Source organism: Barbus barbus, assembly GCF_936440315.1.
Source record: "Barbus barbus genome assembly, chromosome: 44".
Lineage (NCBI taxonomy): Eukaryota > Metazoa > Chordata > Actinopteri > Cypriniformes > Cyprinidae > Barbus > Barbus barbus.
In genome coordinates, this window is record NC_136722.1 from 22716313 (window position 1) to 22739937 (window position 23625).

Genomic DNA, 23625 nt, shown 5'->3' on the forward strand with positions numbered 1-23625 from the left:
TTTGATTGGACAGGCAGCGTTCAATATTTTGTATAGCTGCAAGAGAATGTTTCAATGTTTGTATCTCTCCACTTTTATACCCTTTTACTGTTGTATTGCATATCAAATATCAATCAATTTCTTGTGTCTTTCTAGCGGTGCTGTTCTTGCAGTTCGGTGATGAGACACGGCGGGTGCACATCACTCATGAGCTGACCAGCATGGAGACGCTTCACGCCCTCATCGTGCACATGTTCCCTCAGAAACTGACGATGGGCGCGTTGCGTTCGCCCGGCACAGCTCTGCTCATTAAGGACGAGGCACGCAACATCTTCTATGAGCTGGAGGACCCTCGTGACATCCACGACCGGTGTCTCATCAAGATTTACTGCAGAGAGGCTCCGATACGAGACACACACTACAATGCTCAACACACGGCCCACCCCGTACACCATGTACACATCGCCAACGGAGACCTGCGGGTGAGTCAACACACCTGGTTACAACCGCTAGCTGTGTAACACACATTTAATCATCTATTTTATGTCAAATAAAACACCTGAATGTCAGTAACTAATAACAAAAAAGAAACATAACTATTGTATTATTCCAATTCTTTAATAATTATTCATAAAATTATTAAAATTAATAATAAAATAATAATCAGATGGATTATGCTCTCTTGTTTTTCACTTTAAATTGTACAGTAGTTCATTCACTGAATAAAATATAATTTTACTGTATTACTGTAAAAGTACATGCATTATCATTTTAGATATACATTTCCTCTCTAAATGATCATTTATACAAAGATAATTAAGATTAAAAGATATATTATAATTAAAAGATAATGCTTTTTCCATAAAATAACATTTTTACACTCTTTTACAATAAAATAACATTTTGTTAAAAATAAAGTAAATTCCCATCATTATATATATGTGTGTGTGTGTGTGTGTGTGTGTATATATACACACACACACACACACATACATACATTTTATATATATATATATATATATACATACATAGATAATAATATATACATAGATACATAATATGTATTTTCTTGTAAGCATGAAATTTATGAAATATTATATGTTTCCCCCCGTTACATAAGAACTTATAGTACCAATCAAAAGTTTGGGTTCAGTAAGATGTTTTTTATTTATTTATTTGGAAATAAATTAATATTTTAATTCAGCAAGGATGCAATAAATTGATAAAACATATTTTATGTTACAAAATATTTATTTTTCAAATAAATGCTGTTCTTTTGAACTTTCTATTGATTAAGAATTTAGAAAGTTTCCACTAAAATATGAAGCAGCACATCTGTTTTCAACATTGATAATAATAAATGTTTCTTGAGCAGCAAATCAGTATATTAGAACGATTTCTGACACTGAAGACTGAAGTAATGATGCTGAAAATTCAGCTTTGATCACAAGAAATAAATTACTTGTATAAATTGTAATAATTTTTCATAATATTTCAAATACAGTTTTTACTGTATTTTTGATGAAATAAATGCAGCCTTGGTGAGGAAAACAGTCTTTTCTAAAACATACCATTTTTACTGACCCCAAACCTTTAAATTGTTGTGTACACTTAAACTATTTCCAGGCTTTAAGAATTTTTACGCTGTTTTTCTACTAGATGATAATAATGAAGAACACACCCTATCCCTTCCTCACATCTATATTGTGTGTGTAAATGACAGAAAACATGCAATAGCGCAGTTCTGTTCTTATACTATGAATCTTTCTTGTCATATGTCATGTGCATTTAACTTCTCCTGACTTCTTCCTCTCTCCTCCAGAGAGAGCTGGTGTACACCTCGAGGGAATCGTCTCCCACGCGGCGTTTAAACACACTCCCGTCTTCCACTCCTCCTTCTGGATCTCCGTCACGCTCGCAATCGCGTCTGTCTTACACGGGTGGGCGTCCTTCCTCTTACGCCGGACCCCATCCATCGCCTCAGCTCCACCCCTATCAGCAACACCACGCCCACCCCGGAGGCCACGCCCCCCAGCAGTCTGGCCACACCCACCCTGCATATTGCCCCTCCCCAAGTGCCATTCTAGAACGGCGTGATGTGAAACCGGACGAGGAAATTGCATCGTCCTCGAAAAGCGTGGTGTTGCTAAAAAACGAAGCGATATACGCAGACCCTTATTCGCTAGTCCAGGATCCTCGGCTCAGTGTGGCTTCGCCACAGGCTCTGGCGTACCGCCGCGGATCTGTGCGCTCTATTAGTGGCTACCCCGCCGCGGCATTACAATGTGAGCTCGAGGGCGCCCTCTACAGGCCTAGCGGTCCTATATATGCAGATCCATATGCTACGATGGGTTTCCGCACCTTACCTCCAGCCTCGCCTCAAAAACTGTCTGATGGCAGGGATCCGTATGGGAGCCACCCAGGACGAGGGTCCCCTGGGAGACATGGGTTTCGTAAAGATGGCACTGTGTACATAGAGAGTCCCAAGAATCGTCCAGGAGGGCCACCTCTTGAGCAGATATGCATGCTTGGGGGCCCCGGAGGAGATGGAGGGCCGATGCCAGTGTACGGCTCAACATTACCTGGTAACGAAGAGACCAGGTGAGACCAGGTTTTCTCTCCTTAAAGGGACAGTTCACCCAAAAATGAAAATTCTGTCATCATTTACTCACCCACATGTTGTTCCAAACCTGTTTCTTTCGTCTGTTGAGCACAAAAGAAGATATTTTGAAGAATGTTGGTAACCAAAAAGTTGACGGTAGCCATTGACTTTTGTCATATTTTTTTCCATGCGATGGAAGTCAGTTGCTACTGTCAAATGTTTGGTTACTCACATTCTTCAAAATATCATTTTTTTTCGAAGATAGAAACTTGTACAGATTTGAAACAACTTGTTGGTGAGTGATAGAATTTTTTCAAAAGTTTTACGAGAACAAATGCAGTTTTTTTCAGGGGACCTCAAAAGTTTTGCAAGAGAACTCAAAAGCATTGAAATATAGTTTTTCTTCCCACTGCATATTATTTCCATCACAAAAGATTTGTGAGCAAATGCAAATATTTTGGGGGGAACTCAAAGGTTTTTTTTATGAGAGAACTTAAAAAAATTTGTGAATGAAGGCAACGTTTTTTTTTGCCAAACTTTTTTTTTACAGTTTTTCGTATACATGAATAAATATTAAATTTAATATATTATTTATTTTAATATTTATTATTTTATATTGTTATATTTTTAGTTATTTATTAAGATTTATAAATATTATCATAAATGTTATTTTTAGATATCTTATTTAATGTTTATTTAATATTCATATTTCAATTATGTATTATAATCTATAAGAAATATGACATTATTTTAATCATATATTTATTTAAAATATTTTATAAACATTTATAATGAATAAATCTGGCATATTTTATTTATTATTATTTACAATAATATGTATTTTAGGGCTGTCAAACGATTAATCGCATCCAAATAAAAGTTTGTATACATAATGTATGTGTGTATATTGTGTATATTTATTATGTATATATAAATACATATGCATTAATATATTTAAGAAAAAATTTATATTTATATATTAAATATTTACATTTATAATTATACATATATATTTTTTTGTTATCGTTTGATAGTCCTAATTTTTATTATATATAGTATTTTATTTAGTATTATGAGAGAATGTACACATTCTCTGCACTTTTTGGATGAACACTAAAGCTTGTTGTTGATGTGTTTAATGGTATTTTGTGTTTTTTAGAGAGCGAATGGAGGCCATGGAGAAGCAGATAGCCAGTTTAACCGGACTGGTTCAGAGTGTTTTGACCCGAGGACCAGACAGCCCGTAAGAAATCTCAGCTTGAGTCCAATACTATTGAATATCATATTAAACCTGAATGACTTTTGGATCCCTCAACATTAATTTTAATGTTATTTTTAATGCACATCCATGCAACTTCTATAAGCATGTAAATGGAGTTTGTCCTTCATGTTTCCTGTGTTTGTCTTGCAGTGAGAAAGCAGAAACAGAAAGCGACTGCTCTGCACCGGAGAGTGAGTACCATACTGTTTAAGTGTGTTTGAATGTAGCTTAAGCACTTCTGGAAAATATTGTCAAAAAAGTTTCAAATATGAAGACATTTTATTACATGCACTACAGACCGTCACATTAAAAAACCTTTCTGATGGATATATAATAAAAATGAATGACAAATTGTGTTGTCACCTGTAGTTTTGTCAGCATTATTTAGAAACTACCATACTAACACAATCAAAATGAATACAATTAAACATAGGCCCATGAAATCAATGCTTGAACATATTAATACATGAGGTTAATAGAATAATCTTATTGATATGAAGAGGTGACGGTGATGTTCCAACAAAGCCTGAACTGTTTGTGTTTCAGAATAGCTGTTACTAAACTAATTATGTTCACAAGAACAATTAAGCGATGCAGAGTAGGCGTATCAATTAACAGGTCATTAAATGAGTGAATCATGCATGGTGATAATAAGACACGACTGTGTGCCGCACTGAAGGATGTTTGTCTAAATGATAGAAGCAGGCAGGCCAAGTCCTCGAGGACCGCATATGATCTTAAAATGAAGCTCATTTGGATTGGTTTACATTAGCTAATGTTTGTTTGTGTTTTACGGCTGTAGTCCATGACTGAGTTCATGATTTGAGTGTCAGTAATGTAAATGAACATGAACAGAATTCTTGCTAATGCCGCAGACACATCACAATGCGCTAATTCATGTAAGATGTGCATGTTAATAAGCTATTATATTATATTATATTATTTATGTTAAATTATATATATATATATATTTATTTGGATATTTTATTTGAATATTTATTATTTAATATTTGTATAGATATTTTATTATAATTTATGATGCATCTGATACATTATTTGTATTATTATTTAATATTTATTATATTTATTATTTTTTTAAATATATATTTATTTGGAGGAATTTTATTTATTGTTATTTATAATTGATTAATCTCACATTATAATTAAAATATATATAAATATGTATATGTTTATATATAAATGACTTACTTTTTTACTTAAGTCATTATTTAGGATTTATATTAATAATGCATTTATTATAATTTATCATTATTATTTTAAATATATTTCTTCAAATAATATTATTTAGATTAATATATTATTCATATTATTTCAATGTTATTTATTTTAAATGTGTATGTAATTTTTATCTTTGTTTTGCTAACTTATTATAATTTATAATAAATAAGATTATATGTGTGTGTGTGTGTGTATATATATATATATATATATATATATTTCTATTGATTAGTTAATATTTATTTTAATTATTTATGCATTATAATTTAATTATAATGATTATTATTTTAAATAATATCTTTTGATATTTTATTTTATTGTAATTTACAGTGATACATTTTCCATTATTATTTTATAATATGTGTATTTATTTATTTTATTTATTTATTATAATTTCTTGTGCACTAGTATGTATCATTTTGGGGACAGTTAACTGGTGATATTTTATATTTCAGCTGGAAGGTTTAGAAAACAAAAAGGTATATTACTTCATGTCTGGTTGTCTGTTACTTTCTCGGTTTCCCCTACGTGTGTTGCATTACAGATTGTGTTGCATTGCGATTTTTTTCATTGCAATTTTGCGTCAGGAGTGTGTACAGAATGTTTGTATTGAGGGATCTTAGATCCTGGAGTTTGAAATCTGTCTGTTTATGTATATACAGTGTCTATAAAAAGTATTCACATCCTTTGACTTTTGCATTTAATTAATTTGATATGTGTTATTGAAGATTGCAGAGCACTTTGTGTTGATAAATGGCAAAATCCTGAGTTAAATACATGATTCATGTAACACGAAAAGTCCAATGAAGAGTTCGCTTTTATAGGCACTGGATATATATGTCTGTCCTATGGATTCTTCCCGAATGTTTTTGTTGTATGGAAATTCCCACTAACACTTGAATGTCACTGTACTAGAATGTTTTGTCTTCCTTTTCCAGTTCTTAAAATGACCTAATAAGGACATCAGAATTTATTTCTGAGATTCTAACAGTGTGAATGTATATTCAAACAAAAGGGTCTGAATTTGAATGTATGTTGCATGAATATAAAACGTACTGTAGATGTACTAAGTTGTGTTGGGCTTGTTTTTGGATGTGACTCACAATGTACAAATCAAGACAGAATCAGAAGCCTTTTGTTGTTCTTTTGTGGTGAATATGGAAATGAGACATTTTCAGAAAGATTTAAATAGATAAGCAGAATGACTAACAGGCTTATGGATAATCAGGTTTCACTATTACACATTTTCAATGGAATTGCATGTGTTTTTATGTGAGTTAAATGTTTTATGTATGACTTCTGCTCCTGTGGATTGTTAGTGTCATCGCCGTCTGCTCCTCTGGCCCTGATGCCGCCTCCGCCCACTGCAGCCTCTCAGCCAATAGCGATGTCCCGTTCCCAAATGCATCTGCACCTGACTGACCTGCAGCTGCACACAGCTGAACTGCGCAAACAGCTGACACAACTGCGCCAGTTACAGGTGTGTGTGTGTGTGTGTGTGTTTTGTCCATTTGTGAGCCTCATGCAAGTTCTAAAAACTGCTGTGTATTTATAAAGAATATAGATAGATATTATAATTTATATCAACTCTGAAATTATATTGTATTTTTATTCATTTTAATTGTGTATATTACTAAATTATTATTTTTTTAAATTTATAATAAATACATTAATATAAAATGTATTTGTTTACATATTTATTTTAATATTTATATAATATGTATATTTATTTTAATCATGTTTTATAATGATATAGCATTATTATTATTAATATATTAAATGTAAATATATTTGATTTACTCTGACATTATATTATGTATATGAGAATAGATTTTCATAGTTGAATTTATTATAAATGTCAAATAAATAATCATATATATATATATATATATTTGAATTGTATAATAAATTCAATAAAAAATATAAAGAATATGAACATATATTCTTATCTACATTGACTTTAATATTTGATATTTAATAATTATATTTATTTTAAATAGTTATGTATTATAATTTAGAATAATGTTACATTACTTAAATATATATAATTTATAATTAATAAATCTGATTCTTATTATATTATAATGTTTTTATATACATGATATATTGTTTATTATAATTTATTGTGCACTAGTGTGTATTATTTTGGGAACAGTTAACTGGTAATATTTTATATTTCAGCTGGAAGGTTTAGAAAACAAATCAATTATATTCCTTTTTTTTTGCTGTGTATTTAATCTTGTGCACATGTGGGAAAGAAAAAATATTGCTTGATGAATAGCAAAACTTCTAACTTATGACATATTCATTGGGGTAAAATTATTATAAATAATGCCTTGGAGAAATAAGTTATTTTATTCACACAAAGCTATGAAATGGCTTTAGAAGACTAGGGAAATAACACATTTTTATGTTATTGGAGCTTGACAGCCAATTGCATGGGAAATGTGTACTGTATGAAAAACATAATTACATTTTAATGTATCCATTCTTTCAGTTCATATCTAATAATATTGTATTCACATATCCAGGTTTGTATATCTGTGTGTCTTACAGTTGCAGAATCAGGACTCTGTTCAGGTGATACTGAGGCAGACGGAGTCTGATTTGGGGATGTGTCTGATCGAGGCGTCTCGCACACAAGAAGATCCATTACAGCGGCAGCGTCTTCTCGTTGAGGAGGAGAGGCTACGCTATCTTAATGAAGAAGAACTTATTATACAACAGCTACAGTGAGCTAAAACACTCACGCCTCTAAATGAGAACACATGATGAAAAACAGTGCTGCATTCGATTTGTGTTGGATGTGATGTGTTCCCTTGTGTTTCCAGTGATCTCGAGCGCTCAGTGGAGGAGATGAGGACGGGGGCGGGGCTTAACCATCACCTGGTGACCGAACAGGAAATAGAACAGAAGACTCTGGAGCTCAGGAGACTTGGAGAGACCGTCACTGACCTCAAGAGTGAGTGAATGATAAATCTGCACACAGTATACTGTTTATGCTGCTGACCATTAATGATTATTTTAAAACTTTTAAGGAATGATTATTTAAAATAAATAAATAAAAGGATAATAATAAAATGATAGTTTGTTTGTTTGTTTACACAAAATTTGTAATGTACAGTTGTAATGACCAACTAGTCTGTAGCTACTGATTCTCAGGCTAATTGGAGTCTAATTGTACTCTGTTTTTGATTCATTAAAAAGAACCGATTCATAAGAGTCATTCTTTCAGGAATCGGACTATACTGGTTGTGTTGGATGTTCTTGATTCACAAAAAAGAACCGACTTACAAGATTCATTAGTTCAGGAATCAGACCTCACCAAACGTGCTGTGTGTTTTTAGATTCACTAAAATGAACTGGCTTCTAAAAGTCATTAATTTAGGAATAGGACTAAACTTGTGCTGTATGTTTATGATTCATTAAAAAGAACCGACTCACAAGAGTCATTCTTTCAGGAATCGGGCAACACTTGTGCTGTTTGTTTCTGATTCTCTAAAAAGAACCAACTTACAAGAGTAATTTGTTCAGAAATCAGACTTCACTGATCGTGCTGTGTGTTTTTGGAGGTTTATTTGATTCACTAAAAAGAACTGGATCATAAAAGTCATTCATTTAGGAATTGGACTAAACTTATTGTGCTGTATGTTTGTTGATTCACTAAAAAGAACGGACTCATAAGAGCCATTTCTTGTTTAAAGTGTCAGACTACACCAATTGTGCTATTTATTTTTGATTCACTAAACGTTCAGCAGTCGAACTACACTGGTTGAACTGAATGGTTTTGATTCACTAAAAGATCCAGATCTTAAAAATGATTCATTCAGGAGTTGAAATATACAAGTTGCACTGTATGCTTTTGATACACTAAAAAGAGCCAGCTTATAAGTATCATTCTTTTAGGATTTGGATTACACTGGTTGTGTTTTATGTTTTGATTCACTAAAAAGAATCGTCTCATTACACTGTAAAAAAAACAAAAAGTTGAGCCAATTTAAAGTTTTAAGGCAACCAGCTTCAGCAGATTTTTGAGTTCTCTCAACTTATTTTTGTAGGAGATACTCAACTTTTTGTTGTTGTTGTATAAACTTAAACCAACAAGTTGAGAAAACTAAAAAAAAATGCTGAATCTGGTTGCCTTAAAATTTTAAGCTGCCTCAACTTTTTTCTTTTTTACATTTGTTTAGGAATCAAACTGCTTTGGTTATGCAATATAAATTTGATTCACTAAAAAAAGGCTTCATGAGACTCATTCGCTCTTTATTGGACTACATTGGTTTTGCTCTGTAATAACTACACTGATGTTGCGCCTTTGCTCAGTACATAAATAGTGCATAGTTGTTTTGTGCAGTGTTCTGTAGGCAACAATTGTTTTTTTTTTTTAAATGAGGAAATTTCTATAACTCAACTATAAGCTAAATCTATGTTTAATGTTCTACAATTTATGTTTAGATCAGTTCCCCAATTTACAAAGTAAGATGCGTGTGGTGTTGAGGGTGGAGGTGGAAGCCGTCAAGTTTTTGAAAGAGGAACCGCTCAGACTGGAGGCCCTGTTGAAACGCTGCAGAAACATCACCAATGCACTCGCTCTACTACGAAGGTAACACACGCACAAACACGTAAACATTCACTCCTGTTCGGATACGTTCTCTAGTGCCATGCCTAAAGCATTCCTCAGTGTGTGTTTGTATACAGGCAGGTATCAGAAGGTGTGTGGAGGACACCCACTGACTTCAGTAGTTCAGTTTCCAGCGCGAGTGACGCTGACTTCAGCAGGAGCTCTGATCTAGATATTCTCAACAGCCCTTCTCTAAATCTGCCCGACCTCGGGGGCACCTTATCGGCCACTGCCACTCTTTCTGCCTCCCTGGGCACTAATACCACAAATTCTGGCCTGACGAGTGCGTCTAGTATAGGTAAACACTAGTTTTACATTCTATTTGACGTGTTGATTTATTTAAGGACTAGTTCACCCAAAAATGAAAATTTACTCACCCTCAGGTCATCAAAGATGTTGATGGGTTTGTTTCTTCATCAGAACAGATTTGCAGAAATTTAGCATTACATCACTTGCTCACCATTGGATCCTCTGCGGTGAATGGGTGCCATCAGAATGAGAGTCCATGAAAATAGCACAATAATCCACACTACTCCAGTCCATCAATTATTATTATTTGTTTCTTACAAACATGCAGCTTTTCTCTTCATAAGATGTTAATTGATGGACTGGAGTGGTGTGGATTACTTGTGGATTATTGTGATGTTTTTAATCATTTGTTTGGACTCTTATTCTGACGGTACCCATTCACTACAGAGGATCCAGTGGTGAGCAAGTGATGTAATGCTACATTTCTCCAAATCTGTTCTGATGAAGAAACAAACTCATCTTGAATGGCCAAGGGTGAGTAAATTTACAGCACATTTTAATGGTGAACTATTCCTTTAACTGATATATTTACAAAACAAGCTTTGGGAACATTTACTGGTTGATACACGCTGGATAACTGATTCATTGATTTATTGATTTTAGGAGGCACCACTAGTCTGTCTAACGTGCTCGGCTCCACTGTTGGTGCCAGTATGAGCAGCAGTGGTATTCCTGGCAGCACCACGCTGGCTAACTGGCTGGCAGGAGCCGGGGCAACAGATCCCATCATGCCTGAACTGGACGGCACCTCCACAGGTCCAATGAAGACCAGTGGCTTGGAAGACCTGCCCGCACGCAGAGAATCTGACAAAGGAGTGTCTGTGGAGGTCCGACTGGTAATGAACACACTTAAGTTTCATATTTGTGTTTTCACAGATGTCAGAAAGGATGTGAATATTTACCGAAGGCTGGCAGACAAGTATTTTTGAGGGTTCAAAAACTAAAAATATTATTTTATTAAATGAATAGTTTATATTTAATAGTTAGTAGTTTATATATTTAAGAGTATTGCTTGAATACTACTAACAATAATAATAATAATTTATTAAAATAATATATGGTATACAGTATTATAAATCTTTTGATGTAGGACTGTTTTTATCGTGATTTCCAGACATGAAATTTTTAAAAGTACTATAAATATATTCAAATAAATTTAAATTTTTCTTTTACATTAATTACAATTTTAATATTTTTAAAGGTTTGAATCATTTTGTTAAATTCAGCCTTTTCCTCTCTTTCTCTCTCACTTTTAAAACATGCATTAGATCCCTGGTTGAGATTTATTTAAAGTTTGGGAACCTCTGCGTGATAACACATGTGGGTGTGTGTCTTTAGGCTGCAGAGCGAGACTGGGAGGAGAAGAGAGCCAGTTTGACTCAGTTCAGCGCTCAAGACATCAATCGTCTGCTGGAGGAAACTCAAGCTGAGCTGATGAAGGCCATTCCAGATCTGGACTTCGCAGCCAAGCAGATCACAAAACCGGCTGTCCCGCCAAAACCTCAGCTGTCCTCCCTTCCAGCGCCCGGTTCGACATCCTCCACTCCTAGCTTAACACCTGAACATCAGCCCAGCAAAATCCCACCAAAACCACCCAGCAAAGACGGCATCCCACGCAGGGGATCAGGTGAGGTCACATTATCATTGAACCAAGAACTATGGAAACTGCCTTGACATTTTGGCTATATTGTTTTATGATTTGACTGATCATTAGACAAATGAATAGGTTTATTGATTTGATTTAATTGATTGATCAGGGGAGTTGACCGTGCCACGGTATCGTACAGAGAAGCTGTCCAAGTCTCCACCCCCTCCTCCTCCACGACGAAGTTTCCCATCAGGCCTTGGGCTCACGACCAACAGCAGTGGAGAAGTTATCACCATAAACAAGAGTGTGAAGGTGAACCACAATTTTCAAAAGTTAAGCATTTTTGTAAAAAGCCTAATATCTATTGAATGTTAGTTGACGCTGTCTTTAAATTTTTCAGGCGCGTTAAGGGCATGCTGTCGATTATTTGTAGTAAGTTTTGTGCGGATACATTAAAGCAATTTGGCATGTACCCTCAGATCATGGTGCTGATGAAGTGTACCAAGTTTAGTTTCTATAGATCTAAGTTTTGCCAAGATATAGCATCTATTCCATCTATACATTTTAATTTTGGGTCAAAAATCACTTGACTCACATCATCATAACGTTTTAACACTGACCTGTAGTTGGTGTTGTTCCCAAATTTGGCATGGATCCTCAGATCATAGTGCTGATGAAGTGTGCCAACTTTCATTTTGATAGATTGAAGTTTTGCCAAGATATAGCATGGATTCTTTTCTGTATATTCTAATTTTTGGTCAAAATTATTAGATTTATGTCATCATAACTTGTGAACAAAGAGGAATATCAAAACTCTGTTCAGTCATTTCTGCTTGGTAAACTTATCATCTGAACCAATTTGGTGATAATTGAACTATATTTCAAGGAGCAGTAGCTTAGTAACAAATTCAAATGCTTTTGATATAAGCAGTTATAAAACAATTAATATGTACTTTGCACTTGATTAGCTGTTAACTGTAAATTAAAGCTTTATTTCCTTTGTTAATATTTCTTGTGCTTCATATCTTGCTGTGCCTTTTGAGCGTTTAATCTTGTCATTTTGCATTGACACACTATTTTCCTATTTTGATATTGTGCAGTTGCTTGGACACAATTTGTATTGTTAAAAGCGCTATATAAATAAAGGTGAGTTGACTTGCCTTCAGATGTTTTTTAGGTTGCTCTTTCATACACGTCTTATTTTTGTAGAAATTGGAGAAGATGGAGAACAGAGAGGAGGCTGAAGTACCGACTCAATCCCAGACACCTCCCGTCAAACTGAGACGTCCGTCGACCTCCGACGGGCCCCGACCGTCATCCACACCTCCGGTCATCGCTGCTTCTGGGATGAAGGATGATGAGGATGAAGATGAGAAGATAATGGCAGAGCTGGAGGTAAAAAGCTGATATACAGATGTTATTCTTTTCACCATGTAGTGTGTGTATCTACATATAGGATAACATTGAGGTACATTAACTCATTGGTCTGTTATTCAGTAAATGGACAAGAAAGCATTTTTTTGTTTTGTCAAAATTTTAATACAGCAGATTTGGAAATAATGTGTTGTTCATTTTCCTCCAAACCTAAACATGTCAATGCACTAATCCACACACACCAACACGACAGGCGTTTCAGAGAGCCCCAGTGAGACTGAGGGTCACTGCTGAGGCCCAAAGCCCTGCTGAGGTCACTCCTAACAGTGTTGACAGGGCAGGCCAGTGGATCAGCAACTCTCTGTGGAGAGAGGTAACGTGTTAAATGGCAGTCCTTCCTCTCAGGCCTCCCTATAACTTCTGGCATTGAGGTTTTTCCTGAACCTTACTAATGCACTCTGACACAAAACCTATTAATCTGTCATCTCTTCAAGTCTTTAACCAGCTGTGCTACTTACTGCATGTTATTAGACGGCTTGAAAGAGGTCTGGTATTGAACCCTGGCTATAAAAACTCATTGGGAACTAAACATGTTTTTCTAACCTTTTTAAGTGTTTCTTGACTTGTTATATGTGATTTTATAGTTTCTAAAAAAATGGCAAATGTTTCTCTTTATAATATCATGTAATGTAATATAATATAATATAATAATAAATAATATATTATTATTTTATATTATGTCATTTCTTAATATTTAATTGGTTTATTTAATAATATATTATATTTGATATAATATTATTATAATATTAAATAATATAATAAAAGCAATTAAATATTATACAATATTTGTTTTATTTAATATTGTTATTAAATACACATTAAAAATTGAATACTAGTCATTTAATTTAGTTTAATATTATATTATATTATTAATACTACTAAGTATTAAGCCATTAAATACTGTATAATGATGATCATATTTACAGTAAAAATAATAATAATTTATTGTAATTAATAATAATATAATAATTATGCATTTAATTATAAATAATTATGAATATTATAAATATACACTTTTATAAATATACTTTATGAAATTACTTTATGAAATTATTAAATAAAAAAAATTCTCAAAATGGAAATGTATCTCTTAATTGCTTTAACAATATATTATAGAATATTAAACAATAAAATTGTATATTTATTAATTTTATGTTTCACAATGTGGCTATTTCTTAATTTGAATTGTCTCACAATTAGTTTAATTTTATACTCATAGGTGAAAATGAGCTTCCATAAGCTACTTATTACCGGTACGGTCAAGACATTGGGAGTTTAAGATATCTCTCCTAATTTTGAATGTAAATCTCACATTTCCTCAAAGCAAGCAAAAAAAAAAAAAAGCTTAATGTTTAAAAAAAAATAGCAACTTAATGTACATGCAAACAGGGGCGTAGTTTGTGGGGTGGGGTGGGGAAGTTAACTCACCCAATAATCAAAACTAGCAAATACAACCCCCCCCCCCCATACGTATACCACGGTTAATGGAAACCTAGAATCAGAGCATGAGAAGTGTGAGAAGATTTTGCGCGAGCCATTCCTATTGCGAAGCAGAAGCTGATGGTAAAATATGCGATCTATTTTAATGCTATTGGTGCTGCCACTTTAAAATGCTATGGAGAAAGTCGAACATCATCCAAAAAAAGGCACAAACTAAAAAGACTGATGAAAAGAGGAGAACAGATAATATTGCATCAGCACTAACATAATATTAAAATATTTTTAAACTACTCATGGCCTTCAGATGGCACAGATTAAATCATTAAGAGCCTGATGAACTAGTAAGAAATAAACAACATTACAAGAAAATGTTAATTTAGTTTGACTTCCCATGGCGTGTTGAATTCGAACATTTAATCAATCTATAGCCTAAGTGTCTAAATCATATAAAATACATTATATATCATATGTAAACAAGTAATTGTTAGTCTATTACTTTATTGCAGTTACACAATCAACCAACTTTGCATGTGTGGTGGATAGCACAAAAAAGACCATTTTACTAAAATAAACATTTAAGCAAATAAACCTTAAGAGGGAGCATGACCCGGGGTCCACTTCAATGTTCAAACCAAAACTACGCCCCTCGCATGCAAATAATTATTATATCTGTCATTTTTTACAGATATAACATTCTGACAAAAGACAGTTCGCTTGTTTTCTTTTGAAGCTAAGCTGTTGGAATAAACAGCGTAATATCAGTCAAGGTCATCTCTTCTTCTTCTCTCTCTCTCTGTCTTTTGTTGTCAAGCTGTGGCTCTTCTGCACAGTGACAGTAATGTTGTGACACTGTGGAAACAAATCAATTTTAACAAGCTTAAAGTCTTTAAAGCAAAACCTTCAAGAGCCAATAACAAACAGACAACACAAAAAACATGTCAGCTACTGCGGTCTAAATGAACTCCTGACTTTACCCGCTCATCGGTCTCGACAACTATGTACTTGTTCTGTTTACTGTATCGACAAGCCATTCGTTACAGGAAACTATAGTCTGAAGAAGAAAACTGGTCGTTATCAGCAGATATCTGGACAGCTTGTGTCTGTATATGTGTGTGTGTATCTTGTCAGCCTGCAGAGATGTATTGTGATGAGTACTACTAATGTCTCACAATGAAAGAAGTGTGAAAGAGTGCTAATATCAGCTTCCTCGCACACATGCAGGGTGTCAGTCAACACTATTGCTGCATGCTGCTCTCTTTCTTTCATTCAATTAGTATTTCTATTTCTGTTTAATGGCTCTGATCCAAAACCTAGCGAACTGCTTCTCTGTCTACATATGCAGCAACCGAACCGGACTGTAATGGATCGTGAGGCTAAGCTAACAACATAATGTGTAGGACAGACAAATATACATGAAACGGTGTCATTTCAATTAGACAGATTTATTGTCTTTTGATTTTCAGTGCTGAATACATTTTTATTTTATTTTGTATTATTGTAACCCAGCTGCCATTAAAATCGGGGAAAATATCCCATAGACTTACAATAACATAACGTAACACACATATTTTTAATGTTTTTTTTAAAGCTTTCTTAATTTCTTTAGTTAACAGTATTATAAAATATTAAATAAATCAATATTATAAAATATTAAATAAATCAAATATTCATCTATTAAGTATTATAAAGTAATTATAATTTATTTAATAATAAACAATATTATTAAATAAATACTATTGTCAATAATATTTACACTATTAATAATAACAATAACATAAAGCACATATAACATAATATTTCTCACATTGTAAATAATTTGTTTTTATGTTTCTTATTATATAATATTATATAATAGCAAAACAATTAAGAATTAAGCAGTATTACTAAGTGTCAATTATTATTATTATAATATTATAATTTAATAATAATAATAAATTAAATTATTATTATTATTATTGTGTTTATTTCTCACATGGTAACTAAAGTTTTATTACTTATATAATATAATATTGAATAAAGCAATTGAGTATCAAGCTAATAATAATATTAATAATAGTAGTAGTCAATATTAATAATAATAAATTAATTAATTACACATTGTAACTAACTATTCTTATAGAATATAATATTAAAGCAACTAAGTATTAAGCAGTATTACTAAGTATTATTATTATTATTAGCATTATTAATAATAATAATAATAATAATAATGATACTAATAATTACAATCAATATTATTAATAATAAATGAATAAATTATTACTATATTATTATTATTATTATTATTATTATTTGTATTATTTCTCACATTGTAACTGTATCTCTTATTATATAATATATAATAGTATTATAGTATAATATATAGAGTATTAAGAAATTAATAATAATAATAATAGTCAATATTAATAAATAATAAATGAATTATTGCTATCAGTTAATTATAATATTTGCATTATTATTTTTCTCAAATTATAACTTTATATTTTTATATTTCTTATTATATTATATAATAAAGCGATTAAGTAAATAATAAAATAACATTTTATATAATAATAATAACAACAACTTTTTATTAATAGTCAATATTATTATTATTATTTATATGGACTTCCATTCCACTAATAGCTTACAAGTTGGGTCAAGACATTGGAGATTTATATCTAAAAGTGGCATGTTTCCTTACAGCAATCAAAAATATAATGCAACTCTCATATTCTTCATAAAATTGTGTGCAACAGTCTTCATTCTCATCAGGAGCAGAGATGCTGGGCAGCTCGCTGGGTTTTGGAGCAGAGCTTTCATCGTGACGCTCTTCTTCCAACAAACGTTAATTATTCAAACTCAGTCCCACGACTTAAATAAACACGGTCATTTTCCAGCCCAGCCCAGCCTGCTGTTGTTTATTCACGTTTGTTCTCTCTGGTTCTCAGCCTGTAGGCACTCCTCCGGGCTCCGCCAAACTGGTGCAGCCATCTGCCGCGTCCCGTCTGCGGCACCTGCAGCAGAGCAGCCTGGAGCGCCGCAGCAGGAAACAGCAGGAGGAATTCCCAAAGCTCCAGCAGGGTCAGCAGCAGGTATTCCACTTCTAACAATAGCTGCGCCCTGCTATCGGCCGACTGACGCTCGCTCTCGCTGACTTTACCTCTGCTCTGCGCTAAACGAGTCAAACTCATCCGTCGACTCCAATGACTGTAACACTTGCAGCCGAGCACGCACTTCCATATAAGCTGCTACGTCTCCCAGTTGCTGCACAGATGTTATGGTTTTCCACTGTGCGATGGGGTTCAGTATGCACAAGTCCTCTGATTGCCCCGTATGCTCACAGATTATGTACTTTTCTCTTCCATGCTACATGAACTATTCTTCCAGAACAACAAAACAGCACAATATAGTGTATCACAATGCCAGGGAACAATGCCAAAAGACCTCTAGGAGGAAAAAGTAGACATTTAGGCCTGAAATTTATGTTACGCAAGTACACAGATGCGAAGGCAGTGTTCACATACGCTATCATTCAAAGCTTTGGGGTTGATTAGCTTAAAAAGTCTCTCTTGCTCACCAAGGCTACAATTGTAATATTGTGAAATATTATTAGAAATTAAAATCACATGATCACATGATCCTCCAGAAATCATTCTGATATACTGATTTGCTGCTCAAGAAGCATTTCTGATTATCATCAATGTTGAAAACAGTTGTGCTGCTTCATATTTTTGTGGAAACTGTAAAATGTTTCTGTTTTCAGGATTATTTTATGAATAGATTAAAAAAAGGGACCCTAAAATGTTTAAACTGTAGTGTACTTGCATAGATTATTTTTCAAGCCTTGATGTCCTTAAATATTTCAGAGACTAATTAAGACTAATGTCAGCTAATGAAGTCCTAATGATGCCAGCTAATCGGCAAACTGAAGTCCCTGTCCTTGTGCCATCTTTGAGTTTTCCTTTCAGTCTCTTTCACTCTTTGTCTATAATCTTTAAGTAACTATACTGGTCTGAAGCACTACATTTTGATGAGTACTCAAGCTGTCAGATCCCAGCCGAAAGAAGCTTTTGTGCTGTGCCTTCCCTGTAATTATGACAGGACAGGTCAAGGTGAGATGGCATACGCGACCTAGATACTTTCTGACATTGTCACTGTGATGCTTTAATGTGTCAAAACTTTTGAAAGATCGGTTGGAAAAGAGAAGGAATTGGAGATGAGACGTGTGCTTTGATCATGGTCAGATTTGGCTAGCTACCAACCTGGAAAAAAGCCATTTATTGTAGGATATGTTGAAGTGAACATGAAATTACTTTTTTTCATTTTACTTTCTTAATCTGACATATTTATGGGGAAAACGGTTGAGATTCTATCCATAGGAGTTGATTGGATTGTAAAAAGTGGGTGCTCTGTAGCAAAATAAGGGGAATTTTTTTTTTTTTTTTTTTTTTGAATAATGCATACTAAATCATGGACAAAAGAACCAGGAATGAGTATCAAGAAAGTAAATAAGGTCAATTTTGATTTTAGTTTACGCTTATTTCACACAAAACGGCTAAACTATGGACAAAAAGACCAAGAATGTGTACTGAGAAAGTAAATAAGATTTTTTTAAGATTTTACTTTATGCTTATTTGACACAAAGCAGCAAAATCATGGATAAAAAGACTAGGGAGATGTGATAGAAAAGTAAATAGGGTGATTTTTTATTTTAATTAATGCTTCTTTCAGATAAAATGGCTAAACTGTGGACAAAAAGACCAGGAATGCGTATTAAGAAGGTAAATAGAGTGAATTTTGATTTCACTTTATGCTTATTTGACAAAAAACGGCAAAATGTTGGATTAAAAAAGACCAGGAATGCGTACTAGGAGAGTAAATAGGGTGAATTTTGATCGAACTTTATGCTTATTTGACACAAAATGGATAAATCATGGATGAAAAGACCTGGAATGTGTATTAAGAAAGTTAATAGGATGAACTTTGGTTTTACTTAATGCTTATTTCACACAAAACCGTTAAACCATGAAGATATAGCTGAATCAAAATGGGTAAATCATGGATAAAATGACTAGAAATGTGTTTTTAAAAAGTAAATAAGGTCAGTTTTGATTTCACTTTATGCTTATAGACAGCTTCTCATTTAAAATCACTTAACGTTAAGAGGACAATTTGATCAAATAATGTATAGAAGAGTGAAGAAAACGGTAAGACTGCAGTATTGCTGTTGTGTTGTGCAGTCTCTATCTAGCAGGGCAACTCGCAAAGTCAGCGCTCACCAAAATCCATCCCGAAAGAATGAGAGGAGAGAGATTGCGGTCAAACCCTGAGGGAGGGAAGTGAAAAATTGGGTGGAAAGACAGAGAAAAGGAAGCGATAAGACGGCAAGGTTTGGTTTCTCTCCTCCATCTTCTGCTGTCTCTCTCTCGCAATCCTGCGGGGTTAATCGACAGACTATTAGCTCAGTGTAAGCTCAGAGTTAGCCGGCCCGCTGCAGACTGTCTGATGCACTCCAGGGGCAAATTAATGTCTCCAAAATGAAACTAGTGAATCTTTTAATTGGCAGTGACATGACCGCAAGATAGGTTTTACAGACAAGCCACTTAAAGGAATAGATTACCTTTAAAAGGACAATTGTCATTTTCTCACCCTGATGTCGTGCATGACTGTCTTTCTTTTGTTGCGGAAGAAAGGAGATGTTTGTAAAAATGTGTGTAAAATGTGTAAAAATCGCAATTCTGATTTAAAAAAAAAAAAAGTAAAAGTTGTGAAATACTCATTTTTGAAAAAACATTTGGAAAAGTCTGAATTTCAAGACCTAAATAATAACTAATAATAAACAGAATTTAGAGAAAAACATTAGAATTGCAAAATGTAAAGTCAGAATTTATAGAAAAAAAAGTCAAAATTGCAAGATTTAAACTAAATTAATTCAAATAAAAAAGTCAAAATTGCAAGATTTAAACTAAATTAATTCAAATAAAAAAAGTCAAAATTGCAAGATTTAAACTAAATTAATTCAAATAAAAAAAAAGTCAAAATTGCAAGATTTAAACTAAATTAATTCAAATAAAAAAAAAGTCAAAATTGCAAGATTTAAACTAAATTAATTCAAATAAAAAAAAGTCAAAATTGCAAGATTTAAACTAAATTAATTCAAATAAAAAAAATCAAAATGCGAGATTTAAACTCAGAATTCAAATAAAAAATTCAAAATTGCAAGTTAACTCAATTAAAAAAAATAAAAATCAGAATTGTAAGATTTAAACTCAGAATTAATAGAAAAATTTAAAGATTTAAACTCAAACTTAAATTGTCAGATTTCCTCGAAATTGTGAGAAAAAAGTCTGAATTATGAAACAAAACGTTGCAATTACCTTTTTTTTAATGTATTATGTGGAGGAAACATGCTTCAATATAAAACAGCTCCATAACAGCACTATAAATGTAGAAACGAGTAAACAGGTTTGAATGAGGGTGAGTAAATGACCGGTTTTGTCTGTGGCTGCATGGATTCCTGTCTGTCAGAGTGTTTCTATAAGGCACAGACTGAGAGGATTAAACAGACAATCACCGTGGCAACCATGGAATGAGGCAAGCAGCCCCTCTATAGCAACCAGTGGAGACTGTGATACCTGCATTCCCACACATTTAGAAACTGCTGCTGCTGCTGCTCACTTGGTCAGATTGAATTTGGCTAAATAACTGTGTTTGTGGTTATGTTCACAATGGAATACTAGCATGCATACTGCGTTCCTGTAGCTCAAACAGCACGGCATTACAAACACCAAAGTGGGTTTGATTCCCGGGGAATGCAGGAAATTATAAGAAAGTGTAGAATAATTTGGATAAAGCATAAATACAGAAGCATAAATGTAGTGGTATACTGTATGCTGACTATACTTATGCATTAACCTGAATTCAAAACTCAGTCAAGAAAACCTAAAAAGTCATCGCTGATAACACTTGTTTATTAGTCAAGATGAGCGCATTAAATAACGGGACATAGAATTGTATGCAGCAGGAATTGTGTCATTTACAGTAGCCAGTGTTATTTAGTTTTGTTTATATGAATATACAGTAGTGTTTAAAGGGGTCATCGGATTATAAGGGCTTTTTATGAATCTTTGCAAATCGCCTTTCCTAATAACGTACTAGTTAGCCAGTTGCGCGGCTAAAGTAAACCGTACTGCTCGTCACCCCATGGAAGAGAGGGGCGGGGTCAGCAGAGCTCATTAGCATTTAAAGCAACATGGACTATAATGGCTTGCTAAAAACAGAGCTGATTTTGACAGGTTTAAAAAGGTGTTTTTTACACTACCATTGAGAAATTTGAACCAAATTATGTTATAGACTTTTAATTAAGACCCTAAAGAATCATATCAACTTGTGCAAAATGGGTATCTGATGACCCCTTTAATAATATTTTGAATGAGCTTTTACTATTTTATATTCAGATTTCATTTTAAATTTATTTTGTTTTAGTAATTTTGTCGGGATTTATTTATTTTTTTAGCTTTTTCTCTATTCAGCTTTAATTTTTTTTTAATTGATTTTATTTTAGTACTTTTAATATTTTCAATTTTTTTATTTCAGTTATAATGCAATGCATTTACATTTTATGCGTTTAGCAGACACTTTTATCCAAAGCGACTTACATTGCATTCAAGTTACAGTTTTTACATTTTATCAGCTCTTGCTTTCCCTGGGAATCGAACCCATGACCTTGGCGTTGCTAGCGCCATGCTCTAATATTTGAGCTACAGCAAAGCAACATCTCTTAAATAAAAAAACAAAGAAACATAATTTTTTTTTTCATCTGATTTTTTTGTTTTATAATTTTATTTGACAGTATTTTCATTTTAGTTCATTTTTAATAATTTTAGTACTTCCAATTTATTATTACTTATTTTTATTATATTTATTTATATTTTTTATTTATTATTATTATTATAACTTTTTTTTATATATCAGCCTTTAATGGCTCTATTTTTAGTTTATTTTAATAAATTTTTGTATTTCAACTTATTTAATTTTGTATTTAATGCATTATTTTTATTTTAAGACAGAAAGATTTTTAATAGTGTTAGTTATAGAACACTACTGCCATTTGCAACTGTATGCTACAGTAACGTCAGTCTTTAAACTCCACAGAAACCTTGTGAATTCAGTTCAAGTTCTTTACACAGTGTTCAAGCAGTGTTTGTGATAAACAGCACGTCTGTAAGTGAGCTGGAAGTGTGCACTTGATAGTACTCTGTCTATTTGCTTTAAACTAGATATACTAACTCAATGAGTTTTGTCGCAGCTAGTGAGTGATTAAAGACGCTGCTAAAACAGCAATACTGTACAAGCCAGAGTCTGTTCTCTAAAGGCACGTACACATTAGTTTGCTTCTAATACCCTTCTGGAAGGGCCTCTAATCTTCCCTTGACTGTGTGTGCGCTCAGGCAGCTGTCTTGATTAGTGCCGACAGCAGATCAGTCTTGTCTGTGTGCTTCACTGCGGTCTCAGCAACAACAGGACACAGTTCCCAGTCATCAGTCAATGCCCAACAACTCCGGCTTTGTTCCCAGGCAAAGATCTGGCTAATTTGGCACAGCACCGAGTGCGGCAGGCCGTCATCTCCCGGAAAGAGAGTCTTCGCTCAGGCTTAATGGGAGGTCTGTGCCATGAATCGGACAACAGACTGGCTGGACGCTCGCTCTGCTGACCATTTTGGCTCGGCGAGGGCAAACACAGAAGGCTGTGAAGATTCAGTGTTTGAAGGGATTATTTATTCTTGAAAGGTCAAATTGTTTGCTGGCCCTGAGTGAGAGACGTTGGAACTGGGAGTGTTTGTGTGTCGTTTTCTGGGTCTCTTTCAGCGGTTTGTTTGCGTCCCGGGGGTGTTGAAGGACTTTGCTGTAGATGTTTAATAAGGTGAATGAATTCGTGCTTGTAGAGACGCTCTCAGCGCTGCATTCGCTGAGTGTCCTTAAACAAACTGAGCGCTGTGGGAAGCAGTGAGATGGAAAAATGATTCCGCCTGAGTGGAGTCAGCGCTGCTGTTGTGCAATGTTGAGCTTAGCTTGCTCGTTTGTTAGGCAATACTTTATCTACATACTCAAAAGTGTTTTTGAAAGAAGTCTGAGGCTGCATTTCTTTGATAAAAATACTGTAAAAACAGT

The 23625-nt window shown here is 33.6% G+C and overlaps 1 protein-coding gene across 2 annotated transcripts in view; it reads left to right on the plus strand.

The window, feature by feature from the left end:
* LOC306863329 (SRC kinase signaling inhibitor 1-like) overlaps window positions 1–17562 on the plus strand; it is a gene marked incomplete at both ends in the record, with an annotated part of 30065 nt that extends 12503 nt beyond the window's left edge. The window contains 14 exons of one of the 2 annotated variants that reach the window (XM_079406589.1): window positions 136–461; window positions 1802–2580; window positions 3741–3824; window positions 3993–4033; window positions 6401–6561; window positions 7638–7813; window positions 7913–8043; window positions 9537–9684; window positions 9780–10000; window positions 10615–10847; window positions 11350–11638; window positions 11769–11911; window positions 12809–12994; window positions 17404–17562. In XM_079406589.1, coding sequence (XP_079262715.1) covers window positions 136–461; window positions 1802–2580; window positions 3741–3824; window positions 3993–4033; window positions 6401–6561; window positions 7638–7813; window positions 7913–8043; window positions 9537–9684; window positions 9780–10000; window positions 10615–10847; window positions 11350–11638; window positions 11769–11911; window positions 12809–12994; window positions 17404–17562 — 3077 coding nt within the window. The remainder of the gene's footprint in view (window positions 1–135; window positions 462–1801; window positions 2581–3740; window positions 3825–3992; window positions 4034–6400; window positions 6562–7637; window positions 7814–7912; window positions 8044–9536; window positions 9685–9779; window positions 10001–10614; window positions 10848–11349; window positions 11639–11768; window positions 11912–12808; window positions 12995–17403) is intronic. The other variant, XM_079406590.1, reaches the window with a different exon arrangement.
* Between the last annotated feature and the right edge of the window lie 6063 nt (window positions 17563–23625).